This window comes from Lolium rigidum, chromosome 4 (assembly GCF_022539505.1).
Source record: "Lolium rigidum isolate FL_2022 chromosome 4, APGP_CSIRO_Lrig_0.1, whole genome shotgun sequence".
In the NCBI taxonomy this organism is placed as follows: domain Eukaryota; kingdom Viridiplantae; phylum Streptophyta; class Magnoliopsida; order Poales; family Poaceae; genus Lolium; species Lolium rigidum.
The window spans coordinates 240,742,863-240,764,035 of NC_061511.1; the positions used below are offsets into that span (position 1 = coordinate 240,742,863).

Sequence of the window (21,173 nt, forward strand, 5' to 3'; positions counted from 1 at the left end):
GCCACCCCCTAGCCGTGCCTAGGCATGGTGTGGTGGCCATGGCCCACCTCTGATGTCGCCCCCTCGCGTATTTCATCCCCCTGAGAACCCTAAGACTGGGGGAGCGAACAGAGAAATATTTCGCCACCGCTACAGGGAAGAGAACTAGAGAGAGAGAGAGAGAGAAAAGCTCTCCGGCAGGCAGAATTCTGCTGGGGAAATTCCTTCCCGGAGGGGGAAACTGTCGCCATCGTCACCGCCATCGAGCTGGACTTCATCGGGATCATCATCATCACCATCTCCACCACCAGCACCATCATCACCGCCATCTCCATGCCGTCCCGCTATAACATCTTGGGTTTGATACTTGTCTAGTTCATAGGGGGAACTTTCTCGGTGTTGATTACTCCTTGTAGTTGATGCTATTGAGTGAAACCATTGAATTAAGGTTTATGTCCAGATTGTTATTCATTATTATATCACCTCTGATTATGATCCACATGATGTCTTGTGAGTAGTTCGTTTAGTTCTTGAGGACATGGGAGAAGTCATGATGTTAGTAATGGAACTATGTTAAGTAATATTTAATGGTTTGATATTTAAGTTGCGGTGTTATTCTTCTAGTGGTGTCATGTGAATGTCGACTACATGATACTTCACCTTTATGGGCCTAGGGGAATGCATCATGTATTTGGATATTAATTGTGGGGTTGCGGGAGCTACAGAAACCCAAACCCCCATTAGAAAACCGGTGCACGAGGGAGTGTAGGATCTCAAAGTTTAAGGTTGTGGTTTGATTTATCTTAATTACTTTCTTGTAGTTGCGGATGCTTGCAATGGCTATAATCACAAGTATGCATTAGTCCAAGTTAGGGTATTGCATTAGCATAGGTTCACCCACACAACACTTACCAAACCAATGAAGATTATTCAGTTGTGTGAAGCGAAAGCACTTGACGAAATTCCCGTGTGTCCTCAGGAACGTTTGGTCGTCCTAAGTAAAACAACCGGCTTGTCCTTTGCTATAGAAAGGATTTGGCCACTCGCTGCAACTATTATTACTGTCTTTCATTTACTCGTACTTTATTTATCTGCAATACCAAATACCCCTGAAAACCTGTTTGCTAGTGTTTACAGTGAGTCCTTGATCAAACTGCTCGTCAACACCTTCTGCTCCTTGTTGAGTTCGACACTCTTATTTATCGAAAGTACTACGATACACCCCCTATATTTGTGGGTCATCACTCACCTTAGTCAAATAGGGTGGTCGAAAGAAAGAACCGTACTCTAAGTGATTTGGTTAACTCCACGAAAACCAAAAGTACACAAAATATGATTTTTCTGTCTTGCACAGTTATAACAAAAATAAAGGAGATCATTGGTAAATCCCCAAAAATTGATATAAAACATGGATATAATATCATATATGTTGCAAATATGTGGAAAATGTATCAATAAACTACAAAATTCATGCATGTATTTTACATGCATCACCCGATGAACTGTGATAATCAAACTGTGACCATCAAAGTAAATAGTTCTAAGGATAATATGAAGTTATCAAGCCATGTGAAGAGGAGATTGAAATCTATTAGAAAATTAGAAACTCTGGAGTTATCGCATTGGATTATATCCAACGTCTAGAAACTTAGCAGATCCCTTACCAAAGGGTCTATCATGCAATATGATAGAGAATGCATCAGGGTCTTCCTTATTCCAATAGTCACTAAAATAAGATGAGTTAAAGACCCATACTATGAGATGCCTTGCCCACAGTGACAACCCACTCTATGTGATCGGAGATGCCGTGAATTAGAATTGAGAGACAAGGTGTTGGTCAGCTGGGAGGAGAGTATCCCTACATTGAATTTACCTCTTCGTGAAGATGCAATACTCTCCTAATCTGCACGGCAGTTTGATATTTATCTTAATATGTTCTAAGTGGACTATTTAAGCAAAGATGTTGTCATGCAGAACATCTTCTGAAGAACAAACATATATGAGCTTGATTGGTAAACGTCGCAATCTGTGAGAGTTGGGTGCTCTCTAATGAACTCATGAATGGCCTTGGAGTATGACGTATACGTTCCACACTGCGAGGAAGGCTCACGGAAGCCCTTTATCGGTCTAGGCTTTGTGTGAACCTAGTGAGAAGAAAAGTTGTAGTTCAAGGCATAGTCCACTATTCAAGTTGCAAACTGGTGTAATATAAAGTTCTTAGTGGAAGTTTAACTTAACAGTCTCCACCAAGGTGCTATACAAACAATGTTCTACAATAATGGTATTTAATGTGCCAATAAGATTTAGTGGGGGGTTGTTGTAATTTGGTCTTGGCCCTTAGCCCATAGACCAAAGCAAATTTCTAAATTATCTTGGCCCACGGGGGTATGGAAAGGGGTGAGACTAATTTCTATTTGAGAGAGATGTGGACTGGTTTATAAGAGGGTTGTTCTAGTCCTTGTAAGTGAATGAGAAGAGAGAGCCCTCGCGCATTCATCATCCTCCGTCCGCCTCGTCAAACATGTCATGACGTGCCGCGGGTTACGGGAATCGCTCCGAGCCGAGCTAATCATTTTTTGTTTAGGAAATTAATTGTGTTATTAATTACGAGTTATTACCGGACGCGCTTGCGTAGCCATTTCGTTTTGGATCTACTGGATTGTGGTTGTGTTGACTCGAACGTGGGCTGCACCCCACGACCTTCCCGACCCGCACTATATAAACCCAGACGCGAACCTTAGCCTGCACGAGATGCATATGCGACCGCCTTTTCCAGAATCTTGCGTCGCCGCCTTCTTCTTCCTCATCCCTCCTTCGACGTGTACCGACCAACGGGACAATAGGCTTCCGGAACCCTGCCTCCCTTAGACCTGTATGGGTGAGGGACAATCAGATTTTTGCGGAGCGCTTACGCGTGACTACTGGCAACACGACATTGTCCGACGAAGAGTTCTCCAACGCCGACTTCTTCCCGGGCATCGGCAACCTCTTCAGCAACCTCAACATGGGAGACAACACCGACGTTGTTGCTGCCGCCAACGCCGCCTCTGCTCATATTGCACCATATGTGTTTCTACGTTTCCCATTTCAATCTTTATTAGAATTTCTAGTTTATGCAATCCGTTCGTCTTTTTTTTTTTGTCTTGTCTAGATGCAATTTGTTCATCTACTCTATAGATCTGCATGTTTAGTTTACTTGTTGTTTCTGTAGTCATGATTTATCATTTTTTTATTTGAATTAAATTATATGATAATTTGCTTATACATTCAACATTTGATCATAATCTTTGTTATTATTGGTAACAGCGTAATCCCAACACAAGAGATCGTGCATGCCATTCGACATCACGGTATTAGTTGAATCTTAACCATCAAATGCACGAGTGGATCCATTCAGGCAATATTGGGCGATTAAGCAGATCCATAGCGGCTGCAAATTAACACATAAACGCCTGATCGAGGAGCGAAAAAACTCAGTTTCGCGTGAATTTGGTGGAAGCCCGCAGAAACAACCATATTCATCGACCACCGCGCAGCGAGCCGGCAGACATAGTCGCGCAGGACGACCATGTCAGGGACTTCAAGGAGCCGAAGTCGATGGAGTCGACGTCGGATATGAGGAGCACGGCATCATCCTGCATCTCCTCCTCGCCATCGAGGTACTGGCAGACCTGCCTCATGCTAGGCCGTGCCCCCGGTTGCCACTGGCTGCAAACGAGACCCAGCCACAGCACCAGCCTCGCCTCCTCCTTGTCATACCATCCGTCGAGCCTCTCGTCCACGGCGCGCACCAGGTCGCCCTTGACGCCGTGGTCTCGCACCCAGCGCACCAGGTTCACGCCGGTGGCCGGGTCGATGGGCCGGCGCCCGCTCACCGCCTCTAGAAGCAGGCCACCGAAGGCGAACACGTCGCTGGCCGTGGTGGCCTTGCCCGTCACGGTGAGCTCCGGCGCCATGTAGCCCAGCGTCCCGACGACGCGTGTCGTGGCAGGGTCGGCGCCGTGCTCGTAGAGGCGCGCAAGGCCGAAGTCGCCCAGCCGCGCGCTCATGTCCGCGCCCAGCAGCACGTTGCTGGCCTTCACGTCGCGGTGCACCACCACCTGCTCCCACCCCTCGTGAAGGTACACCAGCCCCGACGCGACGCCCCTGAGGATCCTCACGCGCTGCTCCCAGGAGAGCATGGCTGGCGACGGGGATACGCCGGCGCCGAATAGGTGCGCGTCGAGGCTGCCGTTGGGCATGAAGTCGTAGACCAGAAGCAGGTCTTGCCCGCGCTTGCACCACCCGCGCAGCTCCACTAGGTTCCGGTGACGCATGCGCCCGAGGCTCGCGATCTCGGCCACGAACTCGCGCATCCCCTGCGACCCGTTGCTTGAGATCCTCTTGATGGCCACCGTGTCACCGGAGCGGCGGAGCACGCCTCTGTACACCTGGCCGAAGCCACCGGCGCCCAGGAGCTCACTGTCCTTGAACCCCTTTGTCGCCCTGTACAGCTCCTTGTACGGGAACCTGTGTGGGTGGTCCAGCTCCCACTCCTCCAGCGTCTCGGCGAGCGCTGCCCTTCGCCGTAGCCAGAGCGCGGCACCGATCGCCACGACGACCATGACCAGCGTGGCGGCGCAAGACAGAGCGACGATCATGATGACGGTGGACATGGAAGGTGGAGGAGCCGGCGTCTTCGGGACTTTCGGCAGCCGGGAGAGATCGATGGATTGTGCAACTCCGTCGGTACGGAAGCTCCAAGCGAGAATGTAATGCGAGCTTGCCAGCTTCCCGGTCGCCGCCGAGAAGCCGACGTACATGTCTTGCTTAAAGATCGTCGTGAGGTCAATGGCGTGCGATATGAGCGGTCGGTGTGGCCGCGTAGGTACGGACGCGGGAGCGATGGTCACGTTGAGGACCCTGGCGCGGCCGTCGTACTCAACCCACGCCTGGATCGGCTGCGCGCTCTCGAGCGGCACCGAGACGTTCCTGCCGCCGTCGTCGGTGAAGTACCCGGCCGGCTCCGACAAGGATGACACGAGGCTGTTCAAGTCGACGCCGACGTGGTTGCCGTTGGTCTCGTTTAGGAGCCCGCTCGCCTGCACCGTGTCGAATTCGACGGCAAAGACGTGGTTCGAGGAGTTGCCCAGATTCCCCTTGCCGAGGAGGCCGAGGTACTGCTCGGCGCTTGCCTCAGGGAGCACCTTGGAAGCAGCGACCACGAAGGCCAGTCCATGTCCGCCGCCTCTGCCCACGGTCACGATGTCGAAAACAAAGGCCGTGCTGAAGGAGACGACGGCCTTGTTCACGAGCATCGGCACCGGCGGGGCGAAGAAGGCGTGGCCCATGAGGTTGGTGCTGTCGTTTGTAAGCTGAAGCGCGCCGCCACGCAAGACCGACGCCGATCCGTCTAGGCTCAGGTCAGCGGCGTGCTGGAACCCATTGTAGATGAAATCGACGGCGGCCGAAGAAGGTACTACGATGCAATGCGCAAGGAGGGAGAGCACGACGACGTGGCCATGGAGAGCCATGGACGACGCCGGAGACATGGTCGAAACAATGTACGTATTGTGTTTCAGCTCTCGACAGAGGACAATTATTGTTGCTGTGCAACATCAAGCATCCATCGGATATCACATGGGGATGACTGGGAGTATGCAGTCTACAATTAATAGCCATTGGAGTGGATAAGACTGTTCGACCTAGACTCCTGTGGTAGTACAGTCATCTAGCTTCCCCGCTTGACCGGGCATTGACTCGGGTTATTAGGGCATCTCCAGGGGCACGACCACTGTTTTCGTCCACCGTGACATCACCTTCAGCGGGGTGACGCAAAGTGATCGGACCGTCCGCGGAGACGCAAACCTGGCCCAAATATGCGGCAGGTTTGCGTCTCCGGGGACGCTCCGCGGTCGCGGAAACTGTCCGCGTTGGGTGCATCCGGGCCTGGTTGGCAGTGAGTAGGTAAGCAAAAGATTTTTTTCATTACTATTGACTAGAAAAAGTGCCCGTGCGTTGCACCGGGATATAGAAAATCAACATTTGGACGAAAAATGTCGCACTGATTTAGGTTTTTTCCCTAGTTCGACCGACTTGCATAACCCAATGTTTAATTTGGCATTTAATATAAAATATTTATTTTTATTATGTGTACTATCTTGTATTTTTTTATTTAGTCTACTATTTTTACTCTTTTTAATATCGATATATTTCTATTTGAGTATAATAATGTACCTATTTTTTATCTCTCCCTCTTATCCTCATCTCTTTATCTCATGGCACATTAATGAAGTTCAAAAAAAGATCGATTTAAGATATCCCAGGTTAATTCCAATTCCTGTCCACTACTCGTGATACTTGTACATATGCTGTAATAAGTATCAAGATTACATAAAATATTCAAGAACAAAATTGGTGCCTAGATTAAAATGTTATTATTTATATAGGGGAAAAGCAACTTACCTTGTCGACACTAAAGAAAACTAAGTCAAAATAGGTTGAACATTAGATGAATTCCTTAGATGAATGTGCCGATGATGTTGCTGCTTCTGCAACGGGTGATGCACACAATGCAGACGAAGCTGCGTCTATGCCTACTACATCTACCATTACTTCAGTAACAGGCTCTGCAAAACCGGGCACCTTACTTGGCCAAGCTTTGCCCGGAACCTGGGCTTCTTACTTTGCCCCGTCCGCAGCCATCTGTGAGTTACCGCATCTATATACTACTCTAGGATGCATTTCTCTGAATCAACCCTGGCTGCAGTGCTTTGATGGTTAAGATACGTGCGGTTCCTGCATGTAATTGCCGTAAAACAGAATTTTCCGGGAAGTCATGGCATGAGGAAAGGTCAAGCATATCAGGAAAATCTTCAACATTGAATACGTCCTCTTCTGCAGAACCTTCAGTCCCAGAACGCTGGGAGTCTATCTTAATTCCTTCAGTCCTTTGGGTGGAGCAATACACGAAGCAAGTTCTGAGATATTGGAGCTGACCCGGGATGCAGCGAGAGGGGCCTCACCGTATCTCTGAAGGACACCGGTCGGCCTGGGCGCTGTAGTGCTGGAGATGATGGCGGCCTAGCCGACCATGAGCTGCATCGCAGAGACGACAAGCGTTGGCCAACAATCACCTTGTGCCCTCGTTCGTTTCCGATCTAGTTGAAGAGGACATGATGAGTGATGTGCAACCCGATCTTGAGATGCATCTTGGCCACGACCAGCAAGCCGTTGGCAAACCTTCAGCTTGGGCCCTCGTTCACAGCCGGTGTTGTCGAAGAGGATGGCATCTAGCATAATCTAGGAGGCCTGATTGCTACGATCGAGAAGTAGGAGTTGAATTTCAGAGATAGCGCACAACTGAAGTTCCGGCCAGGTTGGCTAGAGACGCCTCGAATTCGTCGACCGTATCCTCGCCAAACAATCCCTCGCAGAAGTAGGCGAAGATCGTGTTGATCGATTGGTCGATGATTACCAACGTATATACGAACCTTTGCATCGGTTAGGTCGACCTGGAGTCCATGGCGAGAAGCGGCGAAGCGATGGAGTCTAGATGGACTGGCGAGGCGGCGTACGAGGTTTTGGGGCATCGCGTGGCAAGTTATTTGAGGATCCGAGCTGGCGTTGAGAAACATTCATTTTCCTTGTATACTCTCCGGTTTTCTGGCTGTTCCTCAATAACGCACGAAGAGTTTGTTTCCTTCACGACCCAAGAGATCGACGACATGGTGTAGAATTGTACAACTGTCGAAGGCGCACTTCGTGTTGGACCAAAGCGTATTAGGACGGACCAAACCAAGGAAACGTTAGCTCCTTTATTATTAGGTATAGATTGGCAAAAGGACCATCTTTACAGAGATGGTTAGTCGAGTTAACCGGCCGTACCTACTCGCTGTCGTGCGGCCTACACCGGCCTCGGTTACTCGCAGTCGCGCGGCCTACTACTGGCCACCGGAAGGGCCGGCGCTGTCGCCGAAGCGGGAGTGCTTCGCGCACTCCGCGCGCCGCGCACGCCGCACATGGGACACCTCGTCCTGCCGCCTGCGGCGTTCGAGGGCCTCGGCCAGGGAGTTGTCCCACAGGGCCGCCGCCACTCGGGCAGCCGCCGCCTCCTGTGCCTCCTCCTCCTCCGCCGCCTGGGCCGCCGCCGCCGCAGCGTCCTCGTTCGCCTAGGCCACCGCCGGCAACCCCGCCAGCTGGGCGACGAAGCGGGCCCTGTCCCTAGCCGCCTCTGCCACCGCTTCGTCCCTGGCGGCGATGGCGACCGTCAGCTCCCGATTCTCCTGCTCGAACCGCGCGGGAGAAGGGGCCGTACGTTGGAGCGAGTCCAGGTCGGAGCACATTAACCCCCGAGCCATGGCGATCGCATAGCTGTGGGCTTCCTCCTCCGCCAACCAAGCCTGACGACGCTGGGCGTCCCCAGCCAGGGACTCGAAGGACGCGAGCAGAACCCGCTAGTCGCCGCCGCACTCGAAGCGGCTGGGCACGAGGGGGTCGTCGTCCGCGATGTCGTGGATGACGGCGTCTGCCGGAGGGGCCGCCAGGGCCGCCCACGCCTCGGCGATCTCGGCCCTGGCGTTGGCGATCTCCGCCCTGGTCGTCGCGAGGCGCCCTTCCGCGCGCTCTGCCGCCTCCGTCACCGCCTCCGCAACCTCCGCCTCCGCCGCCACCGCCTCCAGGTCCAGCTGCTGGCCCCGCCGGCTACCTCCTCCTCCTCCTCCTCCAGGTGGAGGTGGCGGCATATCTGAACAACGTGCTCCCAACTAAGGTTCTGCCCGGCCATGGATGGATTAGCTTGAGGTATGCCCGACCCCCGCCGGTGTCCACCATATATAGCCACGGCGGGGCGGGAAACGACGTTCGCGCGCAGGTCGTTTCCCGCACGCGCGAAACGCTGGCGAAACTTGCCAATGTATTGGGCACGCGCGGGAACGATCGTTGTCGCGCGAAAACAGCTAATCGCCGGCGGCAGTCCTCGACGGGACGTAAAACGCCATTAGCGACCTTGACGTTGTCCCGCTAAAAAAATGCGTCCGCACCGCTGGAGGTACCCAGACGCAAACGGTCGCCTTCGCCACATGGCGTCCGGGCCGCCGCAAACGAATATTTTGGATGCGTCGACCCGCTGGAGATGCCCTTAGACAAGACAAGACAATGATCTGTCTGCACGTGTCCTTGTGAAGTTTGAAGATGAGGTAGCTGTACCAGTGGTACACAAAGTTGTCCACCGGCCACCGGGTGCATCTTCAAACAATCACTTCCAAACTATGTTCCCGCGGTACCAAACGTTACCCTTGGCGTCCACCATGGTATTTCTCCTATAAATGATGCTAGACTACCCGGCCATCCAGGCCACCTGAGAGGGGCAAAACAATCTGAACCGTCCGTTTCGCTAGCTACAGTAAATTCCAATCCCGCTTTTCACCACAGCCGTCGGATGCGGTCAATTTTCTTTTACATGCCACAGCTCGTTCACGGTCTATGACGTCTGGGCCCGTTTTCGTGCAGGACCGACAGCCAGAGGCAGCAGCGGGCGCTCCTCCGCGTAGCTCGTTTCATTCGTTGTTCCGTGGAGTGGTGAAAGCCCTAGATCGGGATTGGCCTCTCCTCCCCCAATCATCGCCTCCTCTCTCTCCTCTCCAATCAGACGCCTCGCTTCCGCACCGCATCTGGAGGAACTGCGGTAGTCCGGCGGTGGCTGGCCGCCTCCCACTCGTTTCCTCTCTCGTGTTCTTGCTGCCCCGACTCCCACCATCCCCATGCACAGCGAGCGAGCTCGTCCTGAAGAATTGTGGCGGCGCGGAGGGTGAGCGGCATCACGGAGGAGGCCGGCGGCGCGGGGACTGAGGAGGCGGCTGGCCGGCTCAGAGGTCCAGCCTCCTCATCTCCATCTACACGGTGCCGGGTGGCTCATCTGCGCCGGCGTCCTCTGTCCTCCTCCTCCCCCGGCCCCTGGCCCTGCCACCGTCTTCCTCCATGGGTGGAAGGAGGCACCACAACGCGGCTCCCAGGCAGAGCGAGCGCCAGGTACGCCAATCGAAAATTTGTGTGGATTCTTTGTCAGGAAGAAAAGGGGCGGCGCTGGGAAGCAGCTCGTGGCCATCCAGATTTTGGTTGTTCTCCTAGGTGGAGAGGGGCCGGAGTACCTAACCTAACCCTTTTATGGATCTCCCCTAAACAGGATTAAAGCGATTTTGGAAGTAAATCACCTGAAGCTGGAAGTAGAAATGAGTACTAGATTCAGTATTCCAGCTGGTACGAGCCAACCAGTTCATTTGCTACGTCTGTTTACCATCTGATGACTACGCGCGAGCACATATATCATCAATTTACTGTCTCCATCTTGTTTTTTTTAGGTCCTTTTCACAGTTTGTGGTTAGAGGCACATATTGATGTTAAGCTCACGGTGGAGCCTGTTTATTTTCTCAGCGAGGATGGTGCAGCGAACGGCGGCCGCATGCTTCGGAGGAAGGGGAGCGGTGGGTTGAGGTCGACGTTGGTGGACTACTGGATGCCTAGAAGGAAGGAAGAAAGACCGGTGGCATGGCCTAGACGGGATGAGGAGGAGGCGGGTTCTGGCATGGCCTGCACGACTGCATTTTCTTCTCAGTTCCTTTGCTTCCATGGGTGTTCGTGCTGGCTTGCGTTGCGATTGATTATGTGGTGTTGGATCCAGCAAGGCCAGGGGATCCTGATGGAAGTCGGTGAGGTGCACAACTCTCCTAGAGTGGTGAGAACATGCTAGAATATCTCTCTGGATTCGTTAACACATATGATGGTGAATCTGCTTCTCCTGAAAGTCATCAAATATCTCCATTTTTTCTTGCAGCCTTCCTCGATTACCAGGATTATGAGCTCATAAAGCTTCTGCATATCCATTGTGGTTTTCGTGGTGTGGCGAGAATGGGAAGGTCATCAATTCTCCTCCGCTGCGGGGGGCTCGCATCTCCATTTTTCTCAAATTGTGGTGCTCTATTTTCAACCTCCACTTTAGGTAAGAAAAATAGAATCCTATTAGAATTCCATATTGTTGGTTGTGGGTCGATTTGAACCACGACATAGCAATAATCGTGTCTCCAATTATTTCTTAGTATTGCCTTTTCTTTTACAGATGAACTAGACACGGTGGAAGTTATATTTGAAAGATTTGTATCATAGGCTGAAGTCAAGATTTGTCTATGCTTATCAATGTGCGGATGTCAAGCAGTTTGAGAACATTTTGAAAATATCACCCAAAGTTTGTCGACCCACCGCTCCTCTCCAACCGGTGATCCAGCACAAGGTATATGTGATGTCAGTCTTTTTTTCTCTGCATTATCCCTGACTGTGCATCTATTCGTAGTGGGAATGGATCCTCCCATCTGATGCGGGGTTAGATGATGGATGTGAGCCAATTTCTAGGTTTATCCAACAATTACACACGCCAATGAAATTCAGGATTTTTTTTTTGTACGATATCGGTTTATGCTTTGTGGTGTAGGATTATAATCTGCCCTGTGTTGGTGGACATAGGAAGAGCCCTCTCATTACCCATAGTTTGGCATGTATGTTTCTGGTAATTGTTTCGTTTCAATTCAAACCCGTATTGTCTGCATGTATGTTAGAAATATCATTTCTCGCTCCGAGAAAGCCTTTTGCCAAAAAGAGTAATGCCGCAAGGGCTTGGCTTAGGTTCTCTTGCAAATATCCACTGAGTTGCTGTGATTCATGAAAGTTACTTGCCAAAAAAAGTTCTCTGTAATTATAAGCAATGCCATTATTACAGAGGAAATCATCATGTTTTGTCATCATATTAGTTTGAAAATCTAAATATTTGAATAATTATTAGTTTTTAAATCTCAAATTGTTTGTTATCCTGCCATGCAAAGTCTGGGAAATTATATTATTATTACTATACTAATTTTACCTTATTCATATATGTTCATCGCTTAAGATTTCTGATCGTATTCACTGAGAAACATGTTCACGAGTTTCTGAAATTGTGTGTCATAGAACACCTTTCTTTTGTCTGTCTAGGTCTGCAGACCTCACAAACTGTAGAAGAGACTTCTGAGACTGGACAAAGGAGGTCAAATGCTTCTGTTGTGGTTTCCTGAAACGGTACCATTATCTCCAAATCAGTATCAAGGGAAACTGTTCTCGATGTGAAGCAGCAACGACATCAATGGGCTGAGATTTGGTCAGGTTTGCTTCTCCCTCCTCTCTCTGTCTCTTCCTCTCTATCTCTTCTCTCACTCTCGTTTCTTGTGGCAGTAGGGAACGGAGGAGGAGGGGGTGCGAGTGGAGCAGGAGAAGCCTTGTTAGCCCGGTCTGGTTCATCGGCTCAGGCATGATGTGATTGCATCTGCCATTGACTATGTGATTGATGCGAGAACATCTATATTCTTTGAAGCTGTATGGGTTTGTAGAGTATGGCTGATTTACTATTCAGTTGTGTATGCTGCTGGGAACCCATTTTATATTGGGTTTCTGTGCAGATTGAGTAATTATGTTGCCTTCTTGAAAGTTTGACATTACTTCTGTTTACAGAAGAGTGATCATCCTACCTCCAGCTGGGCTAATTAAGGTGTCCGTGCCGACGACTTTGCTGTCTCGAACTATATCTGCAGGTATACCGAATCCTTCCTACATCCTCTTTAATTTTGCGTGCAACCATGGATTTGGTTGTACTTGGTTGGTTGTCAATATTGAGTGGGAATTGTTGACAACCTTTAGTTGGATATATATTCTCACAGTATAGAAAGATGAAGTTGTGCATTCCATAGACATAGAATGTGAGATGATATCCATTAGTTCATATGCTTATGTGAACATTCTGGAAGAGTTTTGTTGGGCTGGGGAAGATATCAGGTGACCATAGGTCACTAGAGTTATTGTGGATATCACGTTTATGATTACTATTCCAAAAGTGCTTCTTTCTTATTGATATTTATTTGACTAGGGTTTCTTCTAATCTGAAAACATGTTTTGTTGCATTTGAGGCTTCAAGGGTTCTGAATCTCACAGTTCTGAATATTTACATGTCCTCTATATATTTTTTGGTATTCGATGTAAAAATGTTTTGTGATGTAGAAAAGCATCCAATGTTGATCCATTCAATGGTTATATGTGCTTGCAGGTTGATAGAGTTGGAAAATATTCCCTCCTATTGATAGTGGCAAGGCAACCGTGCTGGTGGATTAACCCCATGTCCCGGGCTGCATGGAAGATCTAGGTCCCTGAGAGGCCGAGACTGCTTGATCCAGTGGGCGAATGACATGGATTTTTCCTTTGGAACGTGCACACACCAATTGACCTCTGAATATCTCGTTCTTGTGATACTTCTGGGCTCTTTGGCCCATGCCTCTGGCGGTCGGCTATCCTAGCAGCGTACATTTTGTGTATGGCCACTGTAAGAATAAGCTGAGAGTTATTTGTCTTGGCGTCTTACTTTAGTTCTTCCTTTCCAGCTGCTCCCTATACTGCTATCATGGGAAACAAGGAATCAGGTAATGGAGATACACATTTTTGTGACTATTCTTAATTTCCATCGCCGAGGCTTGGAACTGAGGATATTCTTCGTTTGACGGTCTAACTCATAATGGTGGTATTCTCTCAATTGTAGTTTTTTCTTTTGCAAAGGGAAGGTCTATTGTCTTCCCTTTAGAGCCTCCAGTAATGCTGAAATATTTTGCAATGGTGGGATGCCTTAAATTTTTTGCGTTGAATGACTAGCTTCTTTAGGAGGCATATGTTGTGCCCGCTTGGCCAGATATGAGAATATAGGAATATATCATTAATACCTTTATGGAGCTTTTGATCTAATGGCATACATGATCAACACTCTTGTTTTATTCATGATTGTTCTTTACAAATGTGAGAGACTTCTATGTACTTGGTATTTACTGTTTTGTCTCATCTTTTCCATGCAGGTGACACCTCTTGTCTGGGTGGAAGTCCAATTTGTAAAACATTCAAGAAGGAACGGTAGAGAAGTGGGCGTGCATCAAGGAGAGTGTCCGTTGCAGCTGTCACACATTTCTTGAGATGGATGGTAGCGGCAGCGAGAAACAGAGGTGACAACACGCACGTCTGCCTCCGCCCCAACGTCTCTGTCGCTTGGACACCTCCGCACCGCCTCCATCCTCCCGATGGTGACTGTGAGGTGGCCTCACAACTGTCTTCTCTTCTCTATTTCTAGGTTGTTAGATCTATCATGTTAATTTTGTGGTTTTTTATTGTGTTTTCATCCGATGCATCCATGGCTTCCCCGCATCACAACCAATCACCAGACATCCAGGGAATGTCAATTTACGAGTAGTTTCTTTCTTCAGGGAAATAGTAGTAGTGTGGTTTGGCTCTACCAAAGTAAAAAATATCGTGGGATTAGATATGTATGATCATTGTGATTTAAAACGGAAATGGAGAAGAGATGTTATTATATAACATAATTTTGCCTGGCCCTATGTTTTTCTGCTGTGGCACCCTTGACAGAGAAGGGGTAGTACGTGTTCTGGTTCCCTAGAGAGATCTCCTGTTTCTTGTACACAATGGAATTAGGCTGATTGAGTTTCTACAATGTTTATTTGTTATAAAAATAAAACTATTTGCCAGCTATCTCTCTGCATTTTATCCATGCAGATACAATTTTATTGGGTTGCATTATGTAGATGCATTTGCACAAGCTCCCTCTGATAATATAAGATATTAGAGAAAACCTCTATAATATTAATATGACTGTCTTCTCTTTCATATAATGTTCGTTGATAAAACCTTTTGCATGACCAGGTTCAAATTTTAGGATTGATTCTCCAATCAATTTTCTATAAGATAAATCTTAAGAGCTTTACTTTTTTCATTGAATGCTCTTGTAGCCACATATATAAAATAAATGTGTGCCCTCATTTGTGTATATCAGCAGCTGAAGTTTAAGCTTGGCAGGTTTAATTACACACATTGAAATGGCTATAATGGGTCAGTAGTATGTTTGTTTCCCACCCTTACTGTATATTATCTGATCCGCTCTGCTACAAGATGACACCCTGATCAGCTTTTAAGGATGGAAAACAGCTATTGGTGAGTGACTTGAGCATTAATCTTATTATTTAGTTGCATTTAATGTTCTTCCTTTTATGTTTCTATGCAATATATGACATGAACTAAAGTTTCCTACAGCAGGACTACCATCTGTACCAGGTTCCACATAGATGTTGTTTGTCAGGTGAAAAGGTTCTGGTTTGTTTCTGTTCAGCTGATGGCGAGGGTGAAATTGAGATGACAGGAAGCATGCTTCTCATTACAGAATTGTGTGATCACTTTGTACCTACAGAGAAAGCGACCCATACAAAAAAGTACGTCTTTCTGTGCATTCTTATGTTTATTTGTATCTATATTGACATTGTTTTAATCGGCGAGCGAGTTGTCATGGCTCGTTGTATGGCGGCTGTGATGCATCGGTGAATTTCACCCATGCTTTCTCTATTTGCATTCAGATATCACGTATTTATCATGTACAAGCACACCAATACTTCTCATGTATTCTCTGCTTTCCTATATCATATGGTGCTTGTCAGGGATATACCCAATCTCCGAGTAAAAAGGAATTTTGAATGACCGTTGCAATTGAATTCTGCTTTCCTTATTTTACCTTCCTGGACATTGCATGTCCTCCTGGTTCCCTAATTAAGAATTCCATGTGAACTTCTAATCTTCTAGGAAACATAAGTATAACCGAGGTGTTTTCTGCATGTATGCAAAAAAATATTAACAAATGGATTGCTTATTGTCGATTTGGGAAACCATGAGTTCTGATGCTTTTCTTGCTTATGTCATCACCATCTCTTATAATAAGTTGTGATGCCATTTCTCGCTGATGCTTCTTCCGTGGATTAGGCTCTTTGTAGCAAATGGGAAGCTAAATTTCGTTGTTTCCGAGGACCAACTACTACTGTATTCCTTCCTATGTCAAAATCTATCCAGTTTAGATCCACCTTAAATACCATCACAATTATCTACAATCTTTGTTTTAATCCTAACTACAAATAGGAAAGAGTATCTTTGGACTGGTCGTTTCTATAAGTTGCAACCTATCTGAGCACATCTACTTATGGATTGTTGCAGCAACTAGGCAGCTCTGAGGTAGTAGTGTATGCTGATTTTGTAATTACCTTCAAATTGAAGTGGCGGTCCTGTACTTGTAGTGCTTGTGGAGGTGGCCAAGACCATGTACCACAATATTGTCTTCATGGCACTCGAGCGGGTATGATTTGTTACCCTTACTGTTGCTTCTTAAACTTTTTTTACTTCCCACTCTAATTGATGAATAAAACCAGGGTATCAACTAATATTGTTGGGTATGTGATGGGATGGGGAGGGCTGGTGTGTGTGTGATTTAGCGCCATGGGAAGAAGCAACACAAGGGATATGCTGCTGTCATGGCGACCATTCTGTTCCTGCATTTGTGTGTTCTTATTATTGTTTGGCTTGGGGGTAATTGTGATTTATGAGAAATGGGGTAGCCATCTGATACTAATATTAAGAAACGGTGAGTTTAACCATTTTGTCTCATGCAGAAATTACGCATGGGGCCGATCCTCGCCTCCTCGGTGGTTAGAGTGATTCTATCTCGTATGATGATTCCAGTAACTATAAGTTCTAGGGGAGTATATATTGTATGTTTCATGCTTTAGTTTTAAGTTTGAGGAGAGGTACAGAAGAAGGTTACATATATTGCAGCTTCTTTGACTTTACAATACTGATAAAAAACTGCTCCCTCCGATTCATAATATTTGTCCCTAATATGGAAGTATCTAGAACTAAATGTGTCTAGATACATCCATATTGGCCACAATTAATATGAATCGGAGGGAGTACTGTCATTTTTCAATTCGCTAGGTGTCCCTTTTTTTACTTTAATTTTCTTAGGGGTAGATTACCAACTACTAATTTAGTTTCCGAAAATGGAAATCGAAAGGCAACCTATTTTTCAGAAAACCAAACAACTGTGGAATATAGAAGGGGAATATATATTCATATGTATTTGATTCATTACTTCACTGCAAGTTCTCGGTCCTGAACCCACATTATTCTACCAGCAAACCCTGTATAAACATGTAGGTTGCTTGATTTTAGTGAAGAAAGAAAACATATTTGAAACTCCACATTCCGGCCAATAAATATTTCACAATTTTCTATAGAGGCCACATTTTGTGGCTATGATTTCCTGAAATTGCACCATTTTCTACAGGCCTATTCAAGGGAACACGTTTAGGATGTGGCAAGTAACTTAGTTTCTACACTTGTATGGCGACGAGAGGTCATGGTGATTTATTATTTTGCGTTCTGCGAGTTTTTTACTATTTAGCATATATATGTAGTATTTTCCAGTATTATGGTTATCTAACCAGGAAGGTTTACATTGCCTTTCAAGTAGTTGCATTGTCATGATAACTTGTGAGTCAAGTCTCTGCTTTTCTTTTTCAGTAAAATCTCTTGCTCGGTAATGCATTTAAGAAGAAAATAGGAAATACCCCTCTACAGTTACTCTCATAATAATTAATAGCCACTACCCTATGAAACATGCATCAGCTCGGGCAAATGAATTATCTTTTCGAGAATATAGGCAATGAATTATCATGCCGTCCCGTGCATCTTTCTTAATTCCAGTTTCAAAACATTTTTCAGATTCATGTATGGTTTTTCTCATCAAATATCAAGCAGGGCACTGCAAAGAGAACAGAAACCCATCTCCACGGCATAAAGACTGGTGAGCTGGGAAATGCTCCATGTTGAAATTGAAACTTTTGATTCCTGGTTCCTGATTCCCACTTAGGAGTTGTGCTTGGAGTGATGCGAAGTCTTTCTGATGTTGATTATTTTCAAGGTGTTCATTTTGCCTCACAGCTGGCTGCGCAGTTTATATGCAAATACCTATGGGAGCCAGCAGCTTGAGAGCGTTGCTGACTCAGCTACTGGGCCTGTGGTTAATGGAATTATAGTTGTTCTGTACAAAAATTCTGTAAAAAAGCGGGAAATTGACTATAATCAATATGTAATTTGTTTCATTCTTGAAGTTGTATTTGGGCTATGTATCATTTAGTGTTCAATGGTTTTATATCCAACTTGCGGTAATGTGTTAGTGCAGATGGTCACCACACATCTGGATGCTAACAAGGTGTTTGGTTTATGATTTTGTAACCTGGTTATGGTTTTTGTTCGGTTAAACCTGCCTCTAATTAGGTTCTGTGACCGACACCATAAAAGAAACCCTCCCCGTGCATCGGATATATTATACTATTACACATGGCTTGAATATTGCCTTTTGCCATTTGTGCCACTGAGCAACAGGTCGAAGGGTCTCAAAGACCTAACATTAGCCGATTAAAACTTATGGTTATGTGCGATCTTGCTTTTGCCCGTGAAGGACCATGTTACGGAGGAGATGAAAGCCGATAAGGCGAAGATGGTAGCTTTGAGTGATGCTTTGAACGCAGTGGACATCGAGATGGAAAGTTGGAGTTGAGTGTGAAGAATAATGCACAAGTATGCATCATATAGTGAATGCACCACTGTCAACAATATGTGCACGGCTTCAGTAACATATTTTTGTTTCTGTTTCGAGAACAACTTCGGGAACATTTTTGTTTTGGTTTGAGTAGAGATCGTGGGGGAGGGGAAGAAAATAAGCCGGACTAATCCAAAACAAATAAATGCGCACGTAATAGATAACTCCTTTTGCATGTCCGGCTTCACCAGTGAGACCTCGCTGGACGCTTGGCCCGCCGTCCTGATGACGGCTGCGCCAGGCGATGGTGGATGATCCCACATCGCCTTCGCCTCCTACTATAGCCGAGTCAATCGCTGCTAGATCCGCCGGTTCCTCGACGACCGAGCCGATGCCGGTTGACCCGATGACTGCGGGGCCGACGACGGAGGCATCCACGCCGATGGACCTCAAAGCGCCTGTGCTCATGGTGGACTCTCCAACAACACCTTCGCCTCCAACGACCTCCTCCACTCCAGCAACATCAGTGACATCGCGGTTCCTCTCATCTTCCACGCCGCTTACTCTTCCCCCAGCTTCCATCGCCGCCTATTCTACTGGAACCGCGCGAGAAGAAACCTACACTAGCGGCGGAGTGAGCGAGAGGGAGAGATTTTTTTTTGCGATTTTGGGAGTAGTGGCCGGGGAAGGGGGGAATAGATGCGGCCGTTGGAGACGAAGGTTTTATATGCGCCGACCCCTCCGCTCCCTCGCCACATAGCTGTACACATCACCGACCCTTCAGGTATTAGTCCTGGTAAGCCCACTCCCAACAAAAATTTATTTGAAAGTTATTAAAACGCCCTGCATAGGTAAACTTAGACAGAGCTACGAGATTCTAATATTCCATTGCCATCAGTTGATAAAAGTCTTCAGTTGTTATGCAATCAATTGACCAAAAAATGAAGTTGTTATGCAATACACCAAATTCAACTACGAGTAGCTCCAATGCCTCGCTTCCCGAGTGTGTCTAACATGTTGAAAGAGGAAGAGGCAAATGTACAAGTGACCGAAGAAGAAATCGCAGCCAATTAACCATAATATTCCCCAGTTACCGCTCGAATGGTAGCAAGTGGAGTATCCAAAGGAGAGCGGAAGGGATATCGAGGGCATTTTCTCCAGCCTACCCCATCGATTATAACTCAACCGAAGCAAACGGAGTAGCCAAACAAGAGTAAAAGGGCCGTTGAGGGCGTTTCCTCCAACGAAACACGCCGAATATTACTATAGCTCACCATGGATGGCCATTTCACCTAATACTCCCCCTTTGCTACTGCGATGATGATGGCGGTCGAAAGAGCTACACTTCGCGCTCCCGAGCCTCCGGTATTGAAATAAACCAAGACTTATGGTGAGTAAACGCAGTAACCAGAGAAGAGCTCCAACACACCCCGTCGGATACTACTATAGCTCAAACTGGATGCCCATTTAACCCTAATACCCCCTTTACTCGGCGGAAGAGCTCCGCTACAACCTCCGGTACTAAAATAAGCCAAACCTTATGGTTAGCCTCCGCCATTTGCGCGATAGCGCAACCGGTCATCTAGTTCTTCCTATAAAAGTCCCAAGAAGACCCGGCCAACCAAGCCATCCAAAAGGGGCAAATCCATCGTGATCGTCCATTGGCTGAAAATACTGTGGCTTTCCACCCCCGCGTCAATGACAGCCGCTGGATTCGGTAATTTTTTGTTTACCCGCCGCAGCTTGTTCACAGTCTATGACGTGTGGGCCTGTTTTCTTGTGGGACCGGTGATAAGAGGCAGCAGCTAGGACTCGTCTGCGTCCCTCGTTTCAGTTGTTGCTCCGTGGAAAGCGGTGAAAACCCTACATCCGGATCGGTCTCTCCTCCCCCAATCCCCGCCTCTCTCTCTTCCCCATCCTCTCTTCCTACGGGAGCCCCCGGAGGTGGCGGCGGCCAGAATGGAAGGGGCCGGACCTCACAGCTCCTCTTCCGTGCGCTGGAGAGAAGCAGCGAGGGCGCCGCCGCCTCTTGATTGGGACGACCGGAGGCGTCAGATTCGTTGGGCTCCGGGCAGAGGAGCCAAGAGACGGAGGTGGTTGGGGGCTGTCCCCAATCTTGGCTTCCTCTCTAAGGTGACTGTACGCGGGAGCCGGCGGCGGTAGGGAGGACGGGTGAACTCCGGGCTGAGCGCGTGGCCGACAACGGCGGTCGGTCGGCTCACAGGCTGATCAGGAAAAGGGTCTCTGGTCCGTCGCGGCTGCTAGGGGTGGGAATGGCAGCGCCCTGGAGTCTCGACGGCGGCGGAGCGGGCCTTTTCCCTTGGTGCAGAGAGCGGAGGACAACCACTGCTGCCAGCGACCCGGGCCTCCTCACGGCGGAGGATCTTCTCCGTCCACGATTTCCCGGGCGTCAGATCCGCTAGCTCCCATATATTTTCCTGGTATTTTTCTTTCTTTCTCCCGGCTCCTCAAGCTGCTGCTCAGATTTCCCAAACGTGAAGGGGTTTTCCTCAAGATTTTCTCTAGGAGTTTTCCTCAAGATTTTCCTACTGTTGTTTCAGATTTTCTCACGGTTTGCCTCAAGATTTGTCTACTGCTTCTGTTTTAGATTTCCTCACGATTTGCCTCAAGATTTGCCTACTGTTGCTGTTTCAGATTTGGCAGAGCATTGGTTGAGGAAACACCTCGAAAGAAAAGGTACTATGCAGTTAAATTTATCTTGAGCAAACAC

General features: G+C 47.7%; 1 protein-coding gene and 3 long non-coding RNA genes across 14 annotated transcripts; 3 read left to right on the plus strand and 1 right to left on the minus strand.

The window, feature by feature from the left end:
• Window positions 1-3,331: 3,331 nt before the first annotated feature.
• Window positions 3,332-5,587, minus strand: LOC124649991 (L-type lectin-domain containing receptor kinase SIT2-like). The gene has a single exon (XM_047189557.1). The coding sequence runs from the start codon at window positions 5,508-5,510 to the stop codon at window positions 3,498-3,500; it is 2,013 nt and encodes a 670-aa protein (XP_047045513.1). The 5' UTR covers window positions 5,511-5,587; the 3' UTR covers window positions 3,332-3,497.
• A 4,346-nt stretch (window positions 5,588-9,933) lies between these two features.
• Window positions 9,934-11,769, plus strand: LOC124649992. Of its 2 annotated transcripts, none has more exons than XR_006986850.1 (4): window positions 9,934-10,215; window positions 10,317-10,690; window positions 10,790-10,954; window positions 11,072-11,769. It is a non-coding gene; the product is annotated as an uncharacterized LOC124649992 (long non-coding RNA). The 2 variants fall into 2 exon arrangements; XR_006986851.1 differs by having other exon boundaries at window positions 10,390-10,690.
• A 251-nt stretch (window positions 11,770-12,020) lies between these two features.
• On the plus strand, window positions 12,021-14,204 carry LOC124707382. Of its 6 annotated transcripts, XR_007004826.1 has the most exons (5): window positions 12,021-12,144; window positions 12,217-12,354; window positions 12,490-12,569; window positions 13,079-13,448; window positions 13,872-14,204. It is a non-coding gene; the product is annotated as an uncharacterized LOC124707382 (long non-coding RNA). The 6 variants fall into 6 exon arrangements; XR_007004822.1 differs by lacking the exon at window positions 13,872-14,204 and having other exon boundaries at window positions 12,214-12,354; window positions 13,079-13,540; XR_007004825.1 differs by lacking the exon at window positions 13,872-14,204 and having other exon boundaries at window positions 12,217-12,369; window positions 13,079-13,540.
• Window positions 14,205-14,942: 738 nt separating this feature from the next.
• Window positions 14,943-18,006, plus strand: LOC124707383. 5 transcript variants are annotated; one of them, XR_007004830.1, is made up of 4 exons: window positions 14,943-15,290; window positions 17,186-17,254; window positions 17,623-17,704; window positions 17,822-18,006. It is a non-coding gene; the product is annotated as an uncharacterized LOC124707383 (long non-coding RNA). The 5 variants fall into 5 exon arrangements; XR_007004829.1 differs by having other exon boundaries at window positions 17,186-17,260; window positions 17,623-18,006; XR_007004827.1 differs by having other exon boundaries at window positions 17,623-18,006.
• The last annotated feature ends 3,167 nt before the right edge of the window (window positions 18,007-21,173 follow it).

Excerpts from the sequence above, each read along its gene's own strand:
- LOC124649991 (XM_047189557.1), bottom strand. The coding sequence starts at position 5,510 with ATGTCTCCGGCGTCGTCCATGGCTCTCCATGGCCACGTCGTCGTGCTC.